Raw genomic sequence first — 16,655 nt, 5'->3', positions numbered from 1 at the left:
TTACTATGATAGTAAAATTTATTTTAGTAAACAACAAATATGCTCTAGAGAAATAATTTGAATATTAAGCTGATGCTTTTGTGCCATATGTGTGTGGATTTCAAATTGTAAGTTAACACATTATGGATGATCCTCATATTTATGAAGTACATCTCTTTAGTAGTAGTAGAAAGCATAGTCTGACATGTGTCACTAGATGCCTTATCCTACTACCTTGTGTTATACTTTGGTATTAACATATTTGAAAAAGCACTTTGGAGATAATTTTATTGTCAAGATGACAAATATGTTCATGTCACAGTAATAATCTGCAATTTATGTAGTTGATGCCATCATCTTGTGATCCGCAAATAAATTTTAGATAGTCACATATTTATCGCCAATATTATCTCATAATTTAAATGAGATTTGTAAAATAAGGTTATTGTACCAAAATATGTGTTATATAAAATGCTAGAGGCAAATATACATAAGAACATATAATTTATGAATATATAAAATATGAGTTAAATAATATGGCTCGATATATGAAGGCTTGAGGACTTCATGTTATACTTTTACATAATGTAAAAGGTACATGATTAAAAAAAATCATATGTAATATATATTAAAATTTTAACCTGATGGACTGCCATTAATATTTTTCTTAAAGAAAAAGTTCTTAAAATGCAAATAATAACCAGAAGTTAAAAGTGCTAAGAATATGTCCGTCTGAGGACTGGACTAGTATGTTTAATGAATTAGATGGTTTATATATTAAATGTAGCAAACAAGGGGTTAAATTGAATATGCACCAAGGAGATAAGGTATCTGGGAGATTTTATAATATACCACGCTTTACTTCGTTTCTTTACTATTTACCACACATTACTTGGCTATTTATTATTTGCCACACATTAGACTAATTTCTTTATAATTTGCCCTGTTTCTCCTTTTACAGAACAATTCATTTTTTTAACACGAAAATACATAGTGAAATACACTGCATACGCTCTTTGGCTGGAACGAACCTAGCTGGACATAATGAATCAACCAAACAGATCAATCAATCAGGTCAAACCAAATCCCTAGTTACTCTTGGGCAGCGGACGGGAAACACATAAGCCGCCGAGCGCCGCCGTTGTCTGCCCGGCAACCAGGGACGGACCAGGCATGATCGGCAATCATGAACGACAGCCACGATCCATGTAATTCTTCCTCTTCCCTGGCTGATTGCACAATCTATTTCATCATTGCTAAATAATTACGGATGAATCACACAGCCATCGGCTAATTTCTTTTCATAGAATCTCATGCACTCCGTACATTGAATCAACTATTGTAAGGAAGATTTTTTCCAGTGCCAACGAGTCGAGTCTTTGCTTTGCCTGATTTGAAATCTTCTACTCCCTATCCCTGATCCATGAGCTTCAGTGCCTCAATGATCCTAGATCATGCTCTTCACGGTAGCAAGAAATGCCTAATTTCATGCAAATTAGTTAAATAACAATGTGCAACAACGAATTATTAAAAGGTATGTAACTATCCTCAAGAGAGGCTACAGCATACAACATGTTGTTCAAACTAATTAGCAACTGCAATCTGTAGTAGAAGATCGACGACTTTTGATTCAAATGTTAAACGAGTCTTCCAGTACATTTACAAGCAAGATGGAACTTTATGGAAGCCTCTCAATTGTCAAGTGCTTAGACTGAGATAATTCTCCTTATTGTACTTAACTTTTTGAATAAATATATTTTGTTTTTGAGTAGGGCATCGACGACGGATACTACAAACTTGCCTCCTAGTCTTCTTGACAGCCCTATGCCTGTTACGAGGAGGTAATCCTTCTACTTGCTTTCATATGCACAGAATTATGGGACAAATCTGTTTTCTAACATCATGTATAATTTGTAGGAGACTTGCTATGGCCATGGCCGAAGGTGGCGCATCACCGCCACCAGTCACAACTACTACATCTCCGGCTGCGCCTAGTTTTGATGTGCCTTCAAGTTCCAATGCATCCAAGAAAAAATTAACTCCAAGGAGGAGGAAAGAATGATTTTATTGAGTCAAGACTCTCTTTTCGATTCTAAGATAGATGTGTTGCCTTTCTTTGTTTGTTGAATAATGCACACAGAATTTATTATTTTGACTATTTTAAACTCTGAATTATGAGTTGGTGATCTATCGTGTGATGAATTATGTCAATTCCATGTAATCCTAAATTTTGGGATATCTAAAGGCACAACTGATCATAATCAGTACCTATCATGTTTAGGTGATATATATCTTTGAATTTGTAAACCAAGGTGTGCTCTGTTCTGTAGCTGTAAATGCTATGCTACTGTCTAATAAATTAATGCTTACTTGTTTCCTGGCAAATCTGAACTGTATTTCATCCATGTGCAGATAATTGCTAAATTGGATCTTCTTAATTCGAAATTCATCAGCAATCAAACCAAGGCTTGTAGTATTCAGAGTAGTAGATGTACCTCAGTACCACAACCCAATTTACACCTGACAACTAGTTTTCAGAGGAGTCCTATACCATACATATTCAGTTTTGACAATTAAACTTGTTTCCATGAAACCTTCAGGCTACTAGGTTCAGAGTAGTTTTATAGTATTGACGAAGTATTTAGTGTGGCATGCGAATTAACAAGCCAGATGAGTTAACTCTAGTCATACTTTGTATACAAAGTCATATGGACATTCAGTTCAACAACAAAAGTAAACAAACTTTATCCAGAGCATATGAAGGAGGAGAAGAGAGAGCTTACCAGCAGTAGCTTGTCGGGGAGGTGGCCACGAGCAGAATGACGGAGAGGTAGCCGACGGCAGGAGCTCGGGGGTGTCGCCACCCAGCTTTGGGATTGTCGTCGGAAGTCGCCGGTAGCATCTCTGTATGAACGCCGGCAAAATAACCTCAAGGCAGGCGACCCGCAGCTCTTCCTCAGTGCATCTCCGCCGCCACTCCAGCGCCGCTGCAACCTCCTACCACCAGCCGCGGTCGCGGCCGCCGCCGAGCGCCACCATAGCTCCATCTTGCTCGTCCCCGCCGGCCGCACGACCACCCATTCAAGAGCTCAGCGCTGCATCCCCTGCCTTGGCTTCCTCGCGCCTACCTTTGGCAAGCTCGCCGTGGCTCGGCCAGCCACAAGAACGAGCGTGGGCAAGGCGGCCGGCCGGCGCGGATCCTGGCGCTTCACTTCTCACTTTCTCAGCTGGAACTCACTGGACACGGATAGAATGGGGAATAGCACTGGCCAGATGTTTGGTTTTCTGTTTGGTTGGTTGATTATGTCCGGCGTACACGCAGTGTATTTCACTATGTATTTTCGTGTTAGAAAACTGAATAGTTCTGTAAAAGGAGAAACATGGCAAATTATAAAGAAATTAGTCTAATGTGTGGCAAATAATAAATAGCCAAGTAATATGTGGCAAATAGTAAAGGAACGAAGTAAACTGTGGTATATTATAAAATCTCCCAAGGTATCTTATCTTCCTCTGTGTGGATACGAATCAATCAATTTGTTCCTCTTCTTCGTTTCAGTTCTACACGGGAGACACCGGCCGTGGTTCTCGAGCAAAATTCAAGCATGCGGCCCTGTAGCGAAAGGAGCTTGGCCGAGGGCTGCGGGTGCGGACGCCTCCGTTCCAAGAGAAGCCTCGTCAGGAGAGAGCAGCATCGGGGTCAAAGGCCGCCGCGCGTGCTGGGAACTCAGGCATCACCGTGCGTCGCGCCGAGGTCAAAGGCGACGGCTGCGCTGGTCGAAAATTCTACATGGTGACACTGCCGCCGCGCTGCGGTGAAGTTTGAGGCTGAAGCAACGCCGGACGGGCTGCCGTTGAGACGAGCGCGAGTCCGCGTTACGCTTCGGAGGGCGCCGCTGCCCTGCCGGCCGTGGGCCGCCGTGACCGCGTCCTCGGACGCTGCTGTGCCACGAGGATCGAGCCGAAGGCTGCGGGGGTGCTACGCCGTTGGGGGTCGCCTTCGCCGCCGTCCCGGTTGTGTGCGCGCCGGAGGGTGCAGCCACACAGTGCGCCTGCCATTAGCCGGAGTCGTGCGCTGAGGAGCGCTAGCCACCGCGCCGCAGGAGTCGCGAGCTCGGGTGCCTCCATGCCACGAGGGGCGAAGGAGCCACACGAGGACTCTTGCGGAGGCCGAAGGCCATGGGTGCTGGGCTTGGGCGCCGCCGTAGTTGCAAACTCGGCCTCGTCAAGAACGTCTCGCCGACCGCCGGTCCTTTTCTTATGGCCTATCGCTCTACTGGAGAGCAAAGTGCGTGATAACGTGTTTAGAATAAAAGTATTGAGAGATGAACTATCGATTTCATTGATGATTGAGGGGTATATATACCCAGCGAATAGGCACCAATAAAGACGGTTTACAAGGTTGTGTCCCTTCGAAGAGACACGGCTGTTGGACAAAACTAACTGCCTAGTTAGCTTAAGACTTAAGCTAATCCTATTTCTAACAGATCTGAATAAGGAACCTCGTGCCAAATGCTGAGTAGGCTATGAGCAGACTTAAATGTATCAACGTGGCGGCTCTGAACTGGAGCAAGCCGCATGTTATTCCAACTCAGCAGTGCAAAATTGGCGAGGGACCAACATTGACACCTTTTCAATGAGGCCGTCCAGAACTTCAACAAGAAAAAGAAACTATTATGAGGCCAAGAATAAATATTAAAGGAGCTTAACATGACAAATAATAACTACGATTCATATTTGCGGGCATGGTTAGTGCACGAGGACAAAGCAAACATTTTGTTAGTAGATAGCTTATGTATGCGCATGAGTACGCGCCACTTTGCAGGAGTCCAAGGTACGGTAGCTCCAGAACGTGCATTTTGGATATGCTCTATATATATGGATTAACCTGTACACTATACATCCCCCTCCAAGCACACGACCGTGGCCTTCCTACCAAAACTTTACACAGCCAAGGACAAAGAGCCAGAGGAAGACTATGCATTGCCCAGCAATACATTCTATGCCTTCGCCTAACAGGTACCTGAGATCACCCAGCTGGCATATGGTAACAGGCACCTCAAAATCGTGGTTTGATTTTCGGTAGTCTGGGACATGAGCAGATGATGTCAAACAATGCAGCAAAGTTCACCCCTGCGTCTTCGCTTTTCAACTTCTGGGGCCTTCACTTCTTCCACGTCACTGTCAGAACAATACATAGTACGATCTGGTGTACTATGCATGACCTTTTCATTGTTTTTTGATCTGTCAGAGGATAAGATCTCAATGCATTGTTCAGTTTTTGCACTGTCAGAATCAGCTTTCATGGTATCATCGTCATCTACGCCATCAGACAACGTAGCTGCTTCTATGATCCTGGCACCGCTGCTGCGGGTAGTCAAAGGTGCTAGTGCCTCCATGAAGTCTTCTTCATTACGTGTGCTAGTGCCTCCACCTCCCACGGGCATTCCTGATCCGTCAGAGGGTAAGATCTCAACGCCTTGTTCAGTTTTTGAGCAGTCAAGATCAGTTCTCATGGTATCATCGTCATCTATGCTATCAGACGACATAGCTGCTTCTGAAAGAGCACAGGCTACAATCCTGCCATCACTGCTATGTGTGCTAGTGCCTCCACCTCCCACAACCATTCCTGATCCGTCAGAGGGTAAGATGATCTCAATGTCTTGTTCAGTTTTTGAGCGGTCCAAATCAGTTTTCATGGTATCATCGTCATCTATGCTATCAGACGACATAACTGCTTCTGAAAGAGCACAGGCTACGACCCTGCCATCACTGCAACGGGTAGCCAAAGGCATTCCTTCCAATGACCCAACCTCCACTAAGTCTTCTTCATTGCGTGTGCTCGTATCTCCACCTCCTGCAGCCATTCCTGAACTGTCACAAGGTGTAACCACTTCTGATTCTCCTTCCTTTATGATGCATTCTTCATCCAAGCCATCAGATCCAGCTGCCTCTGGCACAATGTCATCAACCCTAGCATTGTCAAATAATTCCAGCAGTAGTTCTCGTATCCCATTTCTTAAACCAGAAGCAACTTCAGATCTGAACCAACGGCGACTAAACTGTGAAGGCAATACAAGCTGAGTGTTAAAACCTTTAGTAAGAAGCTCCCTAAGCTAAATAGATAAAGCCTTATAAAAACTAAAAATACAGAAAAGAGTTGGCGCCACAAACCATGTCAAGAAAAGAGTTGTCTCGTGTGAACCTTTCTGGTGCTTGTTTTATAAACTGTTGAATATAATAAAGCATGAAGACACCACAATCATACGCATTGTTCTGCCCTGGAACCTGGTCATTGTACAATTATAATAATGAATTAAGAGTAACATGTATTGTAATTTAACTGCAGACCACAAATCTAGACAATTATTCAACGCAAACATCCAGGAATCAATAACCAAAAAATAAATTACAACCACAACTGCAACATAAAATACTGAACTATATGTGCAATAATGTTGCTTTAATGGGCATGGGCCAATATGAGTTACTGTAACGCATGCAGTACTGTACCCTAGATACTCATGTGTCAGATATATCATCTTTCACTTATAACTGTTAGTTTGATTAGGATGATGTATTTAAAAGAGTTTCACTTCAGGTCTTTTCTATAATACGAACAAGATATGCACATCTACATACGAAGAAAAAGCCACAGTGTGGCACATGTACACTGATTGACCCGACAAATAACAAAACAAAAACTATGGAGCCAATGACCTGGATAATTACCAACCTAAAGAGTTTGCAGATGACAGTTCTGAGCCATAGGTGATAAGTCTAGTTAATCCTACAAAAGTCTATGCATATACTCCCTCCGTTCCAAAAATAAGTGTCTCACCTTTGTCTAGATACAGATGTATCTACGCATTTTAGTTATAATAGATACATCCATGTTTAGAAAAATTTGAGACACTTATTTTAGAATGGAGGGAGTAACTTACAAAATCAAGCAAGAACAAATAATCAACTTTTCGTTATCAAAAGTCTATATTTCTCCCTATTCAACCCTTATTACCTTTAACACAAGCCAGCATAGTCTGCTTCTATAAGGTATCTACCCATCATGAACACTTACCTCAACTGTTTCCTTCTGTATATTACTCGGAAGATCCTGCCATATTGTCTCTGAAATCGAAATTTCAGATTGAGGGTCCTTCCTTAAATGACGCCATTCTTCTTCAAGGTATCTACAAAGAGTACAATTGAGGACATCAGCATTATGAAAGGGCTCTTTCCCTAACGAAATCATATAACTCATTAACAAGTTAGCCAGCCATGAAACATCAGTCGTAATAGTTACAGAAATTTCCAGCTGGCACTCAGGTTGGTCACTCACTTCCCAACTGTGTCAAAAAGCTGAGCACTTGGGTGCATCCCTAAGGAGTCCAGATGAAGTATGATTGGTCCTGAATTACTCTCTTTTGCAGGCATGCATACAATTATCAAGCTCCAGTGCGACCTAATTAAAGGGAAAGAAGCATTCAGCAGAAATACACATAGAAGTGTAATGTTGTTATTATTATATTACTATCCTCATAGGCCACAGCATGAACCTTGTACAATGATTCAGAGCAATTTGATTGATGCATTATCTCAGCTTCATGTTGCAGATCCAGTTGAAGCATAACATTATGTAACAATATCATAGAACTTTATCCAAGAGTATCTTCTGAGGATAAAGTGATCAATAATATGCACAACTGATATTGCATATGAATAACGCACTATAGTGGTTTGGCTTTCAATGCGGCTATGCAAACACTTCACGGAAAGATCTTAGAATTCCGAAGCAAGTACGTACTTACATTCCATGGATTGGCAAGATAATGTATCCTCTCTGAAATATATTGACACCTTTCCACCATCTTCTCAACTTCACGAACTTACCCTAGAACAAAAGTAGAGCATTGCAATATAAAATTACCATATGAAGATGATTAGATACTTCATAAACAAGAAAGATAAGGTCATGAAAGAGTATTAGGTAGATATAAAAGACAGGTAGTGAAGTACTAAGATAAGATTACAAAAGAGTGCCAAGCTTGGTTACTATCACATTTTAGGAAGGAAGCAACCAAAGCTAATCTCCAAAGTATACTCGTGCATCCACAACAACAGAACTTGAGAAATTTGTATTTTTGCGCCATTAATCCTATGATATATAAAAAATTAAGTTCATGGCACAAAAAATGATACCTTATCCAACAATGCTTCTTGAAGCTTGCTATAAAAATATGTGTTGAACATGTAGAATTTGTCTGTGCCATATTCAATATGCATTTTGGCTCTTTTGATGTATCTGCCAGAAGAATATAACTGAAAGAGTTAAACAGAAAATTCAATTGGTAGGGAAAAGTTCTTATGAACAGAATTCAGAAGTTACTTCAGTTCCACTACCTACTTGCAACTGCACTTAATCAAAATACACAATGCTATTTTTACTAATGTATCCAGCTCAACAGCTCAAATAGATAGCTTGATGATATTCCAGACATTTCAATGCCAACAGGCAATACAACTATTACTCATTAACACCTAATATTCTCAAATTAGATCCTGCAATGATTGCCTCCTAATATTCAAAATTCTGTGGTTTGTATTGCACTAAATTGAACACATATCAAAGAAAGGCGATGACATGCTCAAGCAGTCTCTGAAAAGATAAGGTCATAGAATGATACAAGTAAAACTTAAAAATAGGAATACATATTCTTAACTGAATGTAGTAGTTTATCACTGGCGATGACACATATACTCCAGGATTAAGACATTTTATATCTGAACTGCTGAGCTCTACGGCTTCCGGATTATCACTGTTCACATGGGTAGTGTTAATAACAAAACTAAAAAAAATCTTCACATCATGAATTGATGATTCTTAAGAAATAATGCACGGTGTTCACCTTGACGGATAGTAGATTTTTAAGTCCTTCCTGAAAAAACCGTTGTTTTATCAGAAAGATGAATCAAAAGCTTAGCTCAGCACATATAACACAGCAACCGCAATTTCGGGGAGAAGCATACCATTTGTCTGGCACCCCACAGTCTACAGGTTCATTAGGTTGCAGATCTTCATCATCCAGGAGAACCACATCATTAACCTAAGAGGCAATGCAATATAATAAAGCAATCGTGCCAGGTATACTTTCCATGTAAAAGTGGCATTGGGGCAATCTACTAATGAAAAGCATAACATAGTGCCCAAGAACTGTCCTGGAGATGGTTTATGATGGCCTAACTTCTACGCAATGCCTTAATTAGCATGGCCAAACTACTAGTGGAAATTATAGCAGTGTATACTAAATGGAGGAGGAGCTATGCTTTCTGAAGAAGCGACATCAGTAACACTCGAGCAATAGGAAATGCAGATCATTTGTATAGAGTAACACCTAAGATAACTTTTAAATCATAATTTTATCGTCATAGTTGATCGACACTTGGTCAGCATGCTCACCTTTTGATGCAGAAGAGATGAATCTTCGTGATGTGCCTTCCTCCTGTGTCAAAGAGTTGAAAAGGATTGTCACATTAATATTTTGGTAAAATATAAATAGTACATTGATATGTATTGTATAGAAGTCCTTAAAGATATGCCCTGAGTAATAAGTGGATAATATATACACAATAATTAATACAACAGAATTGTGCTCTAGAAGAATTCAGCAGAATATGCACACAACATCAACAACATGGAAGCCTTTTTCCCAAGCAAGTTCGGGTAGGATAGATATGAAACCCAACAGAAACAAAATGAAAAAAAAAAAAAAGAGGAGAATCCGGCAGAACATGTATTCCACACATTTCTATTAACTTATGCCAAACAGGTCTAACCAACTGGAGTAGTAGCTCTCTGTATTACACCAAATGTATAAGCAAGAAAATGGTAAAGCACACCTATAAAAAATAACACTAGAGAAGGCATTCTCTTCCCAAACAAAATGGAAAACTGGCATGGCTTTGCCGAATGCTTTAAAGTAGATTATCACATTTTGACATACTATTATTATTTTGATTGATTAGAAACTATCAATAGTCCTGTGTTCGGAACTCTAATACTACTACCAAGGTCTGCAATTACTCCAAAACACAACCGAACTAAGTAAAGAAATGCATTATTCCTAGAAAATACTTTGTTACAAAAGAGTTGTTTCTTATAAACTACAGCTAAGAAACAAACTGACATTTGAAATCAAACATAGATTCTGTAAATCGAAAGGCCTTGAAATCGTGAAACTCCAAAAGAAAATATAGCATGTTTGCTGAATACGCAAGTAGTAAAATGCAGGGCGCATGGGAGAAATACTATGATTTAGTAGGATGGAGACCCTAATAAACCAGGTTGGGCAAGGATGTGAGGAACAGAGACTGTCAAGAAACAGAAGTGGACACATATGAGGTGTCATAAGAAGCTTACACTAGGTGTTATATTTCATTTCTATTAGAAATGGATAAGGGGTGTTGCCCTGATATTTCGGAAGAAATGACACATACCTCTCTGCATTAGTTCTGTAATAGTTGTTCTCATTCTGCCTAGACTTTTCATTATCACGTTCCTTTGGATCAACGGCGCGAACTCTCATTGTGTGCCCACGTAAAGGTGTTGGTGATGTTGTGCTTGAGTACATCTTCTCCGCTGGAATAGGCTTCATTAGTCCAGCTTGGTTGGAACGTCTGCGCGTCTGTACACCTAGCTGCATTCACAATGATCCCATCTCAATTTTGCAGAGATGCCTATATAGATTAACAAGAACACGCAGAGGGCGTTACTGTATACCGTGCCATAGTTCTTCTTCTTGGGGCGAATGGGAGATGAATTCCGATGGTATTTGCGAGAAGTATCTTCCGCCTGTGTATCATCACTGTCTGCAAAAAAACAGGGGGGGATATAATATACCACAGTGGAACACCTTCCATTGTATGGCAGACACTTAATTGCGCAGGGCATGGCCAGCAGTAATGGCGGCCAAGTTAACAGGGGCAGATTCAACATTGGTTTTATGTTTCAGTAGATGCTTCAGATAACCGGATGCGCTCACATTGCCATTGCTAGAGGAGTAGCGGTGTAAGCTCAGAACTGAAAATGCAGTAAGCCACACAACAACAAAAAATCTTACCAAATGCGTAGACATCCGTCCTAGAAGGAGCACCCGGATCCTACAAATAAAATGTAACAACCGTTTTCAGAACAAGAGCGCAATAATGTGCATCGGTCCTCTACAGCGGAAACCTCTAATCCCCCGCATGCGCAGGCAAACACGGGACTGTTGGTTCCCCAAATCGCGCGCGCCTCGAGCCCTAGCCAATTGCAGCGATCCTCACACCGTACGAAAATATAGAGAGGGGGGACACGGGTGGTCGATCGAACCTTGGCGGCGTCCTTACGGGTCCTCCGTTGCAGCGCCTCCGCCTCGAGCAGCGGCAGGAAGAGCTGGTGGCGCGCCCTTTTGTCCCCGGCGAGGAAGCCTCCAAACGAGCGCATGCCCGCGATCTCCCGCTCCAGCTCGCCGTCCGACATGCCCTCGACCTCCCGCCGCATCCCCTCGTTGGACATCGACCTGAACTCCTCCGCCGTCCTCCGCCTCCGCTTGGCGGGCGCCGAGGGCGGGGAGATGACGTAGACGTCCGAGCTGCTGGGGGAGGCCGCGCTCCGCCTCGCCTTCCCCTTCCGCTTTGGGGGAGGAGGGGGAGTGGAGTCGAAGCAGGCGTCGGCGTCGCCGGCGGTGGCTTTGAACATCGCCTGCCAGTCGATGTCGATGCGCTCGCCGCCCTTCTTCGCCGCCGCCGCCCCCATCATCGCCGGCGATCGGCGCGGTGGGAGGGGAGGCAGATGGGGACGTTGGGGGTTTGCGAGAGGGGAATTTTTTTTTGCGAGGGGGAAATTTTGGGTTTGGGTTTTAGGTTTGGGGAAGGGAAAATGGTGATTGATTGGGGAGGTTGCCGCGACGATTGGGATTACTGCCCCGAAACTTGAGCTTAACTTCCACCGGAAGATTGGCTTGCGGATGACGGTTATTATTTTCGAATTTTTTCGAATTGAGAGGCCTCCCGACCCCGATTTCATTAAAATTGAAAGAGATAATTATAACGTAGAAGGAAAAAAAATCCCAGTATATTAGTAGTATCCTATAGGGAAAACAAAGGTCCTCGTTTGTTTCGATAGCTTAGGGAATTTTATTTCTCCATGTATATAAAATGTTTGTAAGACATGTGAAAATTGTTCCGTAGCAAATCGTTTCGCCATGTGCAAAACACATTTTTCTATGCTATAACGTCACCAGAAACCTACTCATGTATTTAGAAAAATTGCCACCCAATTCACATGAATACGAATTTTGTTATTTTTTTTGGTTACAACACAATTATAACACTAAGTAAACAAATATATATAAGAACTTCATATAATCGTTGCAAATAGCATTTCTATTGGGGAAATAATCAGAAAAAACTATAAAATTAATGGAGAATAAACCAAAACAATAAATAAATAAAGATGCGGAAAAAATGCAATTGATACAAAGAGCCCCTCGGACCTCGCAACTCCAAACTCGTTGGTTGGTAAAAATAACAAGGTTAAGTGACAAGGCACTCCAAGATCAGGTGAATCTATTTATAAACGTGTGCAATTCATGTGGAGCTAAGAATCAGGTATTACCTAATGCTTGGAACTATATGTGCTTAGGTATGAAGGCAAGGAGCATGAATACACAAGGGGTAAGCATATATTTGGGAAGGGACACAAAGGGAGCAACTCCGTCTGTAAAATGCTCTCTATGAGTCACTCGGACTCTCTAGACAGTTTACGCAGACCATCCGAAGGAGAACCCGAAAAGACCCAGATGGTGACTTGAACCATCCATCCTCCCCGTTTTAGCTTCTCCTTGGTTTGGTTTTCGTCCTAACTCTCAATTTTTAACTCCAATTTGGTTTGTTGTGATATTGTTCTGATTTGTGAGGGCACTAACAATACCTATACCGCCACCTCGGAGTTCCTTTATCACCTACGTCGGAAGCAATGCCATCACATTTCTAAGGTAAGGTTAAGTTGTCACCGGGAGGTAAAACCGGACCAAAATTTTCACTTTGGTGACTTCTTCCCTTTGAGAAACTTTTTTCCAACAATTACTAGCGCCTTGAGAATCATTTGCGCATCCCATACTTGTTTACGTATTTGATGCTATGTGAGCTCTTATGCATTTGATGTTGTAGTCGAACAATGAGAGATTAGGGGTGCCTCGAGCAACATGATTATTAAGTTAGTGGTGGTTAGTAGGGGTGTGTATGTCGGCCTTATAGTGAAGGTCATCGTACACTATGCCAAAGTTGACATAACGATGTTTTTTATAGCTTTGGTCGCCTCATTGGAGCGCTACTTGATCTTATGTCAGAAAAGCATCGAGGGGTCCAACATAGACGTTGGGTCATTCTCCTAGCAACGCGGACCTAAGTTGTACAAGAAGACCCCATTGAAATATAAACTAGAGCTTCGCGTATGAGACATGGATCTCTAACCCTCACGCTAGCTTTCTTGTATTGAGTACGGAGTGAATGGTCTCCACCCCTTGACAGTGGCGGATCTAGGATTATAAATCAGGGTGGTCCATCTTGAAAAAAATATTTTTTGACACAAACAAATCAATGTAAACATACTAGCATATAATGTGACAGTAACACTATGATCTTACACATATATAGTAGTTCACAACATTTCACAATCCAGTTTGTTTTTTGCATAAAATAGAACTACATACCTTCAAAAGCTCAAAGAAAAGACTACTTTTGATGGGGCCTCCGCCTTGTCATGGCCATGAAAGTCTCAATTACATCTTTTTCATCCACTTTGGAGAAAGTATCTCTCTCAATGTATGTGACTAGACAATCATCCAAAAGACTATCGCCCATCTTATTTCTCAACTTGCTCTTGACAAAACTCATTGCAGAAAATGCTCTTTCAACATTTGTCGTCGCCACCGGAAGAAGCAATACCAATTTGAGAAGCAAGTACACCAAATTATGAACTATATGCCTCCTTGTTTCTACAAGCTTAACCGAAAGATCAACGAGGTTTTGTAGGTCTTTGAATTTTTCATCTCTTCTCATGTCATCAATATAGTTATCAAGTTGTAGCTCAAGGTATATCAAATCTTGGCTTTTAAACTCATTGGGGTAGAACTCAGCAAGCTTGCGTACCTTGTGTGCATCAAAAGCAGCAAATGAGTTGGCGGGACTCAATGCCGACATACAAGAAAGCAACTCCATATTGATCTCATCAAACCTATTATCAAGCTCTTGAATAATTTGATCAACAATTCCAAGATAAACTTCTCTTCTAAAATGATCATCATTTGTTTGACGTCGAGAAAACCGTGATGATCTTCCATAAGGCACATAATCATCCTCCATCACAGGAACTTGAATGCCATTTGTATTGCAAAGTGATGTGACCCTTTTTAGGAATGCATCCCAACCATGAGACCTCAACTCTTGCATTCTATTCTTCGCCATTTGAACAAGATCAATTGCAGCAAGAATATCTTGGTCTCTTCTTTGCAAACACTCGGACAATTCATTAGTATATCCAAGAATGGCAAGCATCAAGTGTGCATGGAAAACAAAGTCAAATGACTCAAATACACCAACAAAAGTATGTATTTTTGGCCAATCACCTCTTTGTGAAGTATCTTCTCCAAGTTCTATGAGTGTATCACGAATTGAGGGATACATAGCAATCATGTTGAGAACAGTTTTGAAATGAGATCCCCATCGAGTGTTGCCTAGCCTAGGTAACCCCATTTCTTGATTTAATCCTCTTCCAGTTTCCAATTCACCGCATTCAATTGCCTTCATGATATTCTGAAGTGTAGCATTCCGAAGCATATCATGCCGCTTACAAGAAACTCCAACAATACCAAGCAAGAGAGACACTTGATCAAAAAACCATACACAATCATTATTTCCCTTGGCAACAGCAACAAGAACTAGTTGGAGTTGATGTGCAAAACAATGCACATAATAAGCAGAAGGTGACTCTTTCATGATAAGTGTCTTCAAACCTTTAATTTCTCCTCTCATGTTGCTAGCCCCATCATAACCTTGCCCACGGATTTGAGTTATAGCCAAATGGTGTTGCTTAAGTAATGCTTCAATTGCTTTCTTAAGTGATAATGATGTAGTATCACTTACATGAACTACTCCAATAAAGTGCTCCCGCGGTCTTCCTAGCTTATCAACATAACGCAAGCATAGAGCAAGTTGTTCTTTGTGTGACACATCACTAGACTCATCGGCAAGAATAGCATAGTAATCATCACCAAGTTCTTCAATAATTTGCTTTCTAGTTTGTAGGGCACAACATTGAATAATCTGTGATTGTATCCCATGGCTAATCAATGTGCAATTACGTGGAGCATTTTGCAAGACATACTTATTTACCTCTTAACTATTGGTTGCAAGCAATTTCAATAGCTCAACAAAGTTACCTCTATTGCTAGACTCTTCACTTTCATCATGTCCTCGGAATGCCAATCCTTGATGAAGAAGAAACTTCAAGCATCTAAGAGAATACTTCAACCTGATCTTGTAAAGACGAAGATCTTCGCTGTCCACTCTCACAATAATATCATCAATTGCTGCACGGGGATTCACAAATAAGTTGTATTTCTCTTGAGCTTTGTTGTGCACACTCGTTACACCACCAATATGTTTCCCAAGTGCATCATCTCTATTCCAACTGCTCCAACCACCATCGGTAAATGCATTAGTTCCCTTGCCACTAGTTTTTTTCTCTTTGAACAAGTAGCACACAAAGCAAAATGTAGCTTCTTCCTTGGCACTATATTCAAGCCAATGGTGTTGATGAAACCAAAAAGGATTGAATGAACGACTTCTTCCACCGATTAGCCTTCCATTAAATTGTTGCGAATAATCTTGGAATGGACCTTTAAGAATGTATGCTCTTCGAACCGCATCTTGATCATTGACCGGATAATCCGCAATAGGTACTCTTTCCCCGGGATCTTGTGGAAGCCGATTTATATCATAAACCGGCGGCGGTTGATAAGATGGCATGACATTCACAATTTCTTCAATAACTCCCTCTTGCATTGATTCAATTTCTTCCACCACCACTTCTTCCGCCACATCCTCCATAGGCATGGGACTGGCCGCAGGGATAAGAGATGAAGGAGAAGCCTTCTTATTTTCCCTCCGAAAAAGAGATGCAATCGTCGACATCGACGCCATGTCTCCGGTCCTCTTCATTGTTGAAGATTCAACAATTCTACATAAAAATTGTTCAACATATTTTAGTATGTGTCTAAACTTATTTGGACATCAATCCTAAATTCCTAATTGCTAAACAATCCATTATCCATCTTCCATCATTTTACATCTAGACATAACAGTGACAAAAATCTGAAATTACATAAATGCTTGGAGAATGAACTGGGGGCTGCTCAGCTGCTGGCCTTCTCCACGCCGCCGGAGCAACGTAGCCGGGCCGGAACGAACGCCGGTCGCCGGCGGCCTCCCTGCTCGGCTGCTCTGCCTAGGGTTCAGGGGAGGGGAATTGGGGAAGGGCGGCCGCAGTAATGGGCGGCCGTGACTGGCTGTTGCGGCGGCGGCCGGACGGAGGTTGGCTGGAGGGTGGAGGCGAGCCGGCGGCGAGGGCGCGAGGCGGG

The 16,655-nt window shown here is 41.8% G+C and overlaps 1 protein-coding gene, 3 long non-coding RNA genes and 1 pseudogene across 4 annotated transcripts; 2 read left to right on the top strand and 3 right to left on the bottom strand.

Annotated features, from left to right (window-relative positions):
- The first annotated feature begins 660 nt into the window (after window positions 1–660).
- Window positions 661–4,318, top strand: LOC127298748 (uncharacterized). The gene is made up of 2 exons (XR_007850102.1): window positions 661–806; window positions 3,475–4,318. It is a non-coding gene; the product is annotated as an uncharacterized lncRNA (long non-coding RNA).
- LOC127298747 (uncharacterized) lies at window positions 1,210–3,330 on the bottom strand. The gene is made up of 2 exons (XR_007850101.2): window positions 2,763–3,330; window positions 1,210–1,459 (listed from the first exon to the last, which is right to left on the bottom strand). It is a non-coding gene; the product is annotated as an uncharacterized lncRNA (long non-coding RNA).
- LOC127298749 (uncharacterized) lies at window positions 1,752–2,190 on the top strand. The gene is made up of 2 exons (XR_007850103.1): window positions 1,752–1,820; window positions 1,897–2,190. It is a non-coding gene; the product is annotated as an uncharacterized lncRNA (long non-coding RNA).
- A 369-nt stretch (window positions 4,319–4,687) lies between the features above and the next one.
- LOC127298746 (uncharacterized) lies at window positions 4,688–11,901 on the bottom strand. The gene is made up of 14 exons (XM_051328604.1): window positions 11,345–11,901; window positions 11,094–11,133; window positions 10,754–10,842; window positions 10,471–10,670; window positions 9,434–9,476; window positions 9,004–9,080; window positions 8,883–8,912; window positions 8,697–8,792; window positions 8,176–8,278; window positions 7,785–7,867; window positions 7,316–7,438; window positions 7,055–7,166; window positions 6,151–6,264; window positions 4,688–6,038 (listed from the first exon to the last, which is right to left on the bottom strand). Exons 1-14 carry the CDS (start codon window positions 11,771–11,773, stop codon window positions 5,085–5,087), a joined length of 2,493 nt encoding a protein of 830 aa, XP_051184564.1. The 5' UTR covers window positions 11,774–11,901; the 3' UTR covers window positions 4,688–5,084.
- A 1,767-nt stretch (window positions 11,902–13,668) lies between these two features.
- On the bottom strand, window positions 13,669–16,227 carry LOC139831225 (uncharacterized; annotated as a pseudogene).
- Between the last annotated feature and the right edge of the window lie 428 nt (window positions 16,228–16,655).

This window comes from Lolium perenne, chromosome 5 (assembly GCF_019359855.2).
Source record: "Lolium perenne isolate Kyuss_39 chromosome 5, Kyuss_2.0, whole genome shotgun sequence".
Taxonomy (NCBI): Eukaryota; Viridiplantae; Streptophyta; class Magnoliopsida; order Poales; family Poaceae; genus Lolium; species Lolium perenne.
This window is presented reverse-complemented; position numbering and strand designations above follow the sequence as displayed.

Excerpts from the sequence above, each read along its gene's own strand:
- LOC127298746 (XM_051328604.1), bottom strand. The coding sequence starts at position 11,773 with ATGATGGGGGCGGCGGCGGCGAAGAAGGGCGGCGAGCGCATCGACATC. Across the intron at positions 11,134-11,344 it reads CCCGTAAGGACGCCGCCAAG|GATCCGGGTGCTCCTTCTAG; the intron begins GTTCGATCGACC and ends TTTTATTTGTAG. Across the intron at positions 7,439-7,784 it reads ATCTTGCCAATCCATGGAAT|GTCGCACTGGAGCTTGATAA; the intron begins GTAAGTACGTAC and ends CCCTTTAATTAG.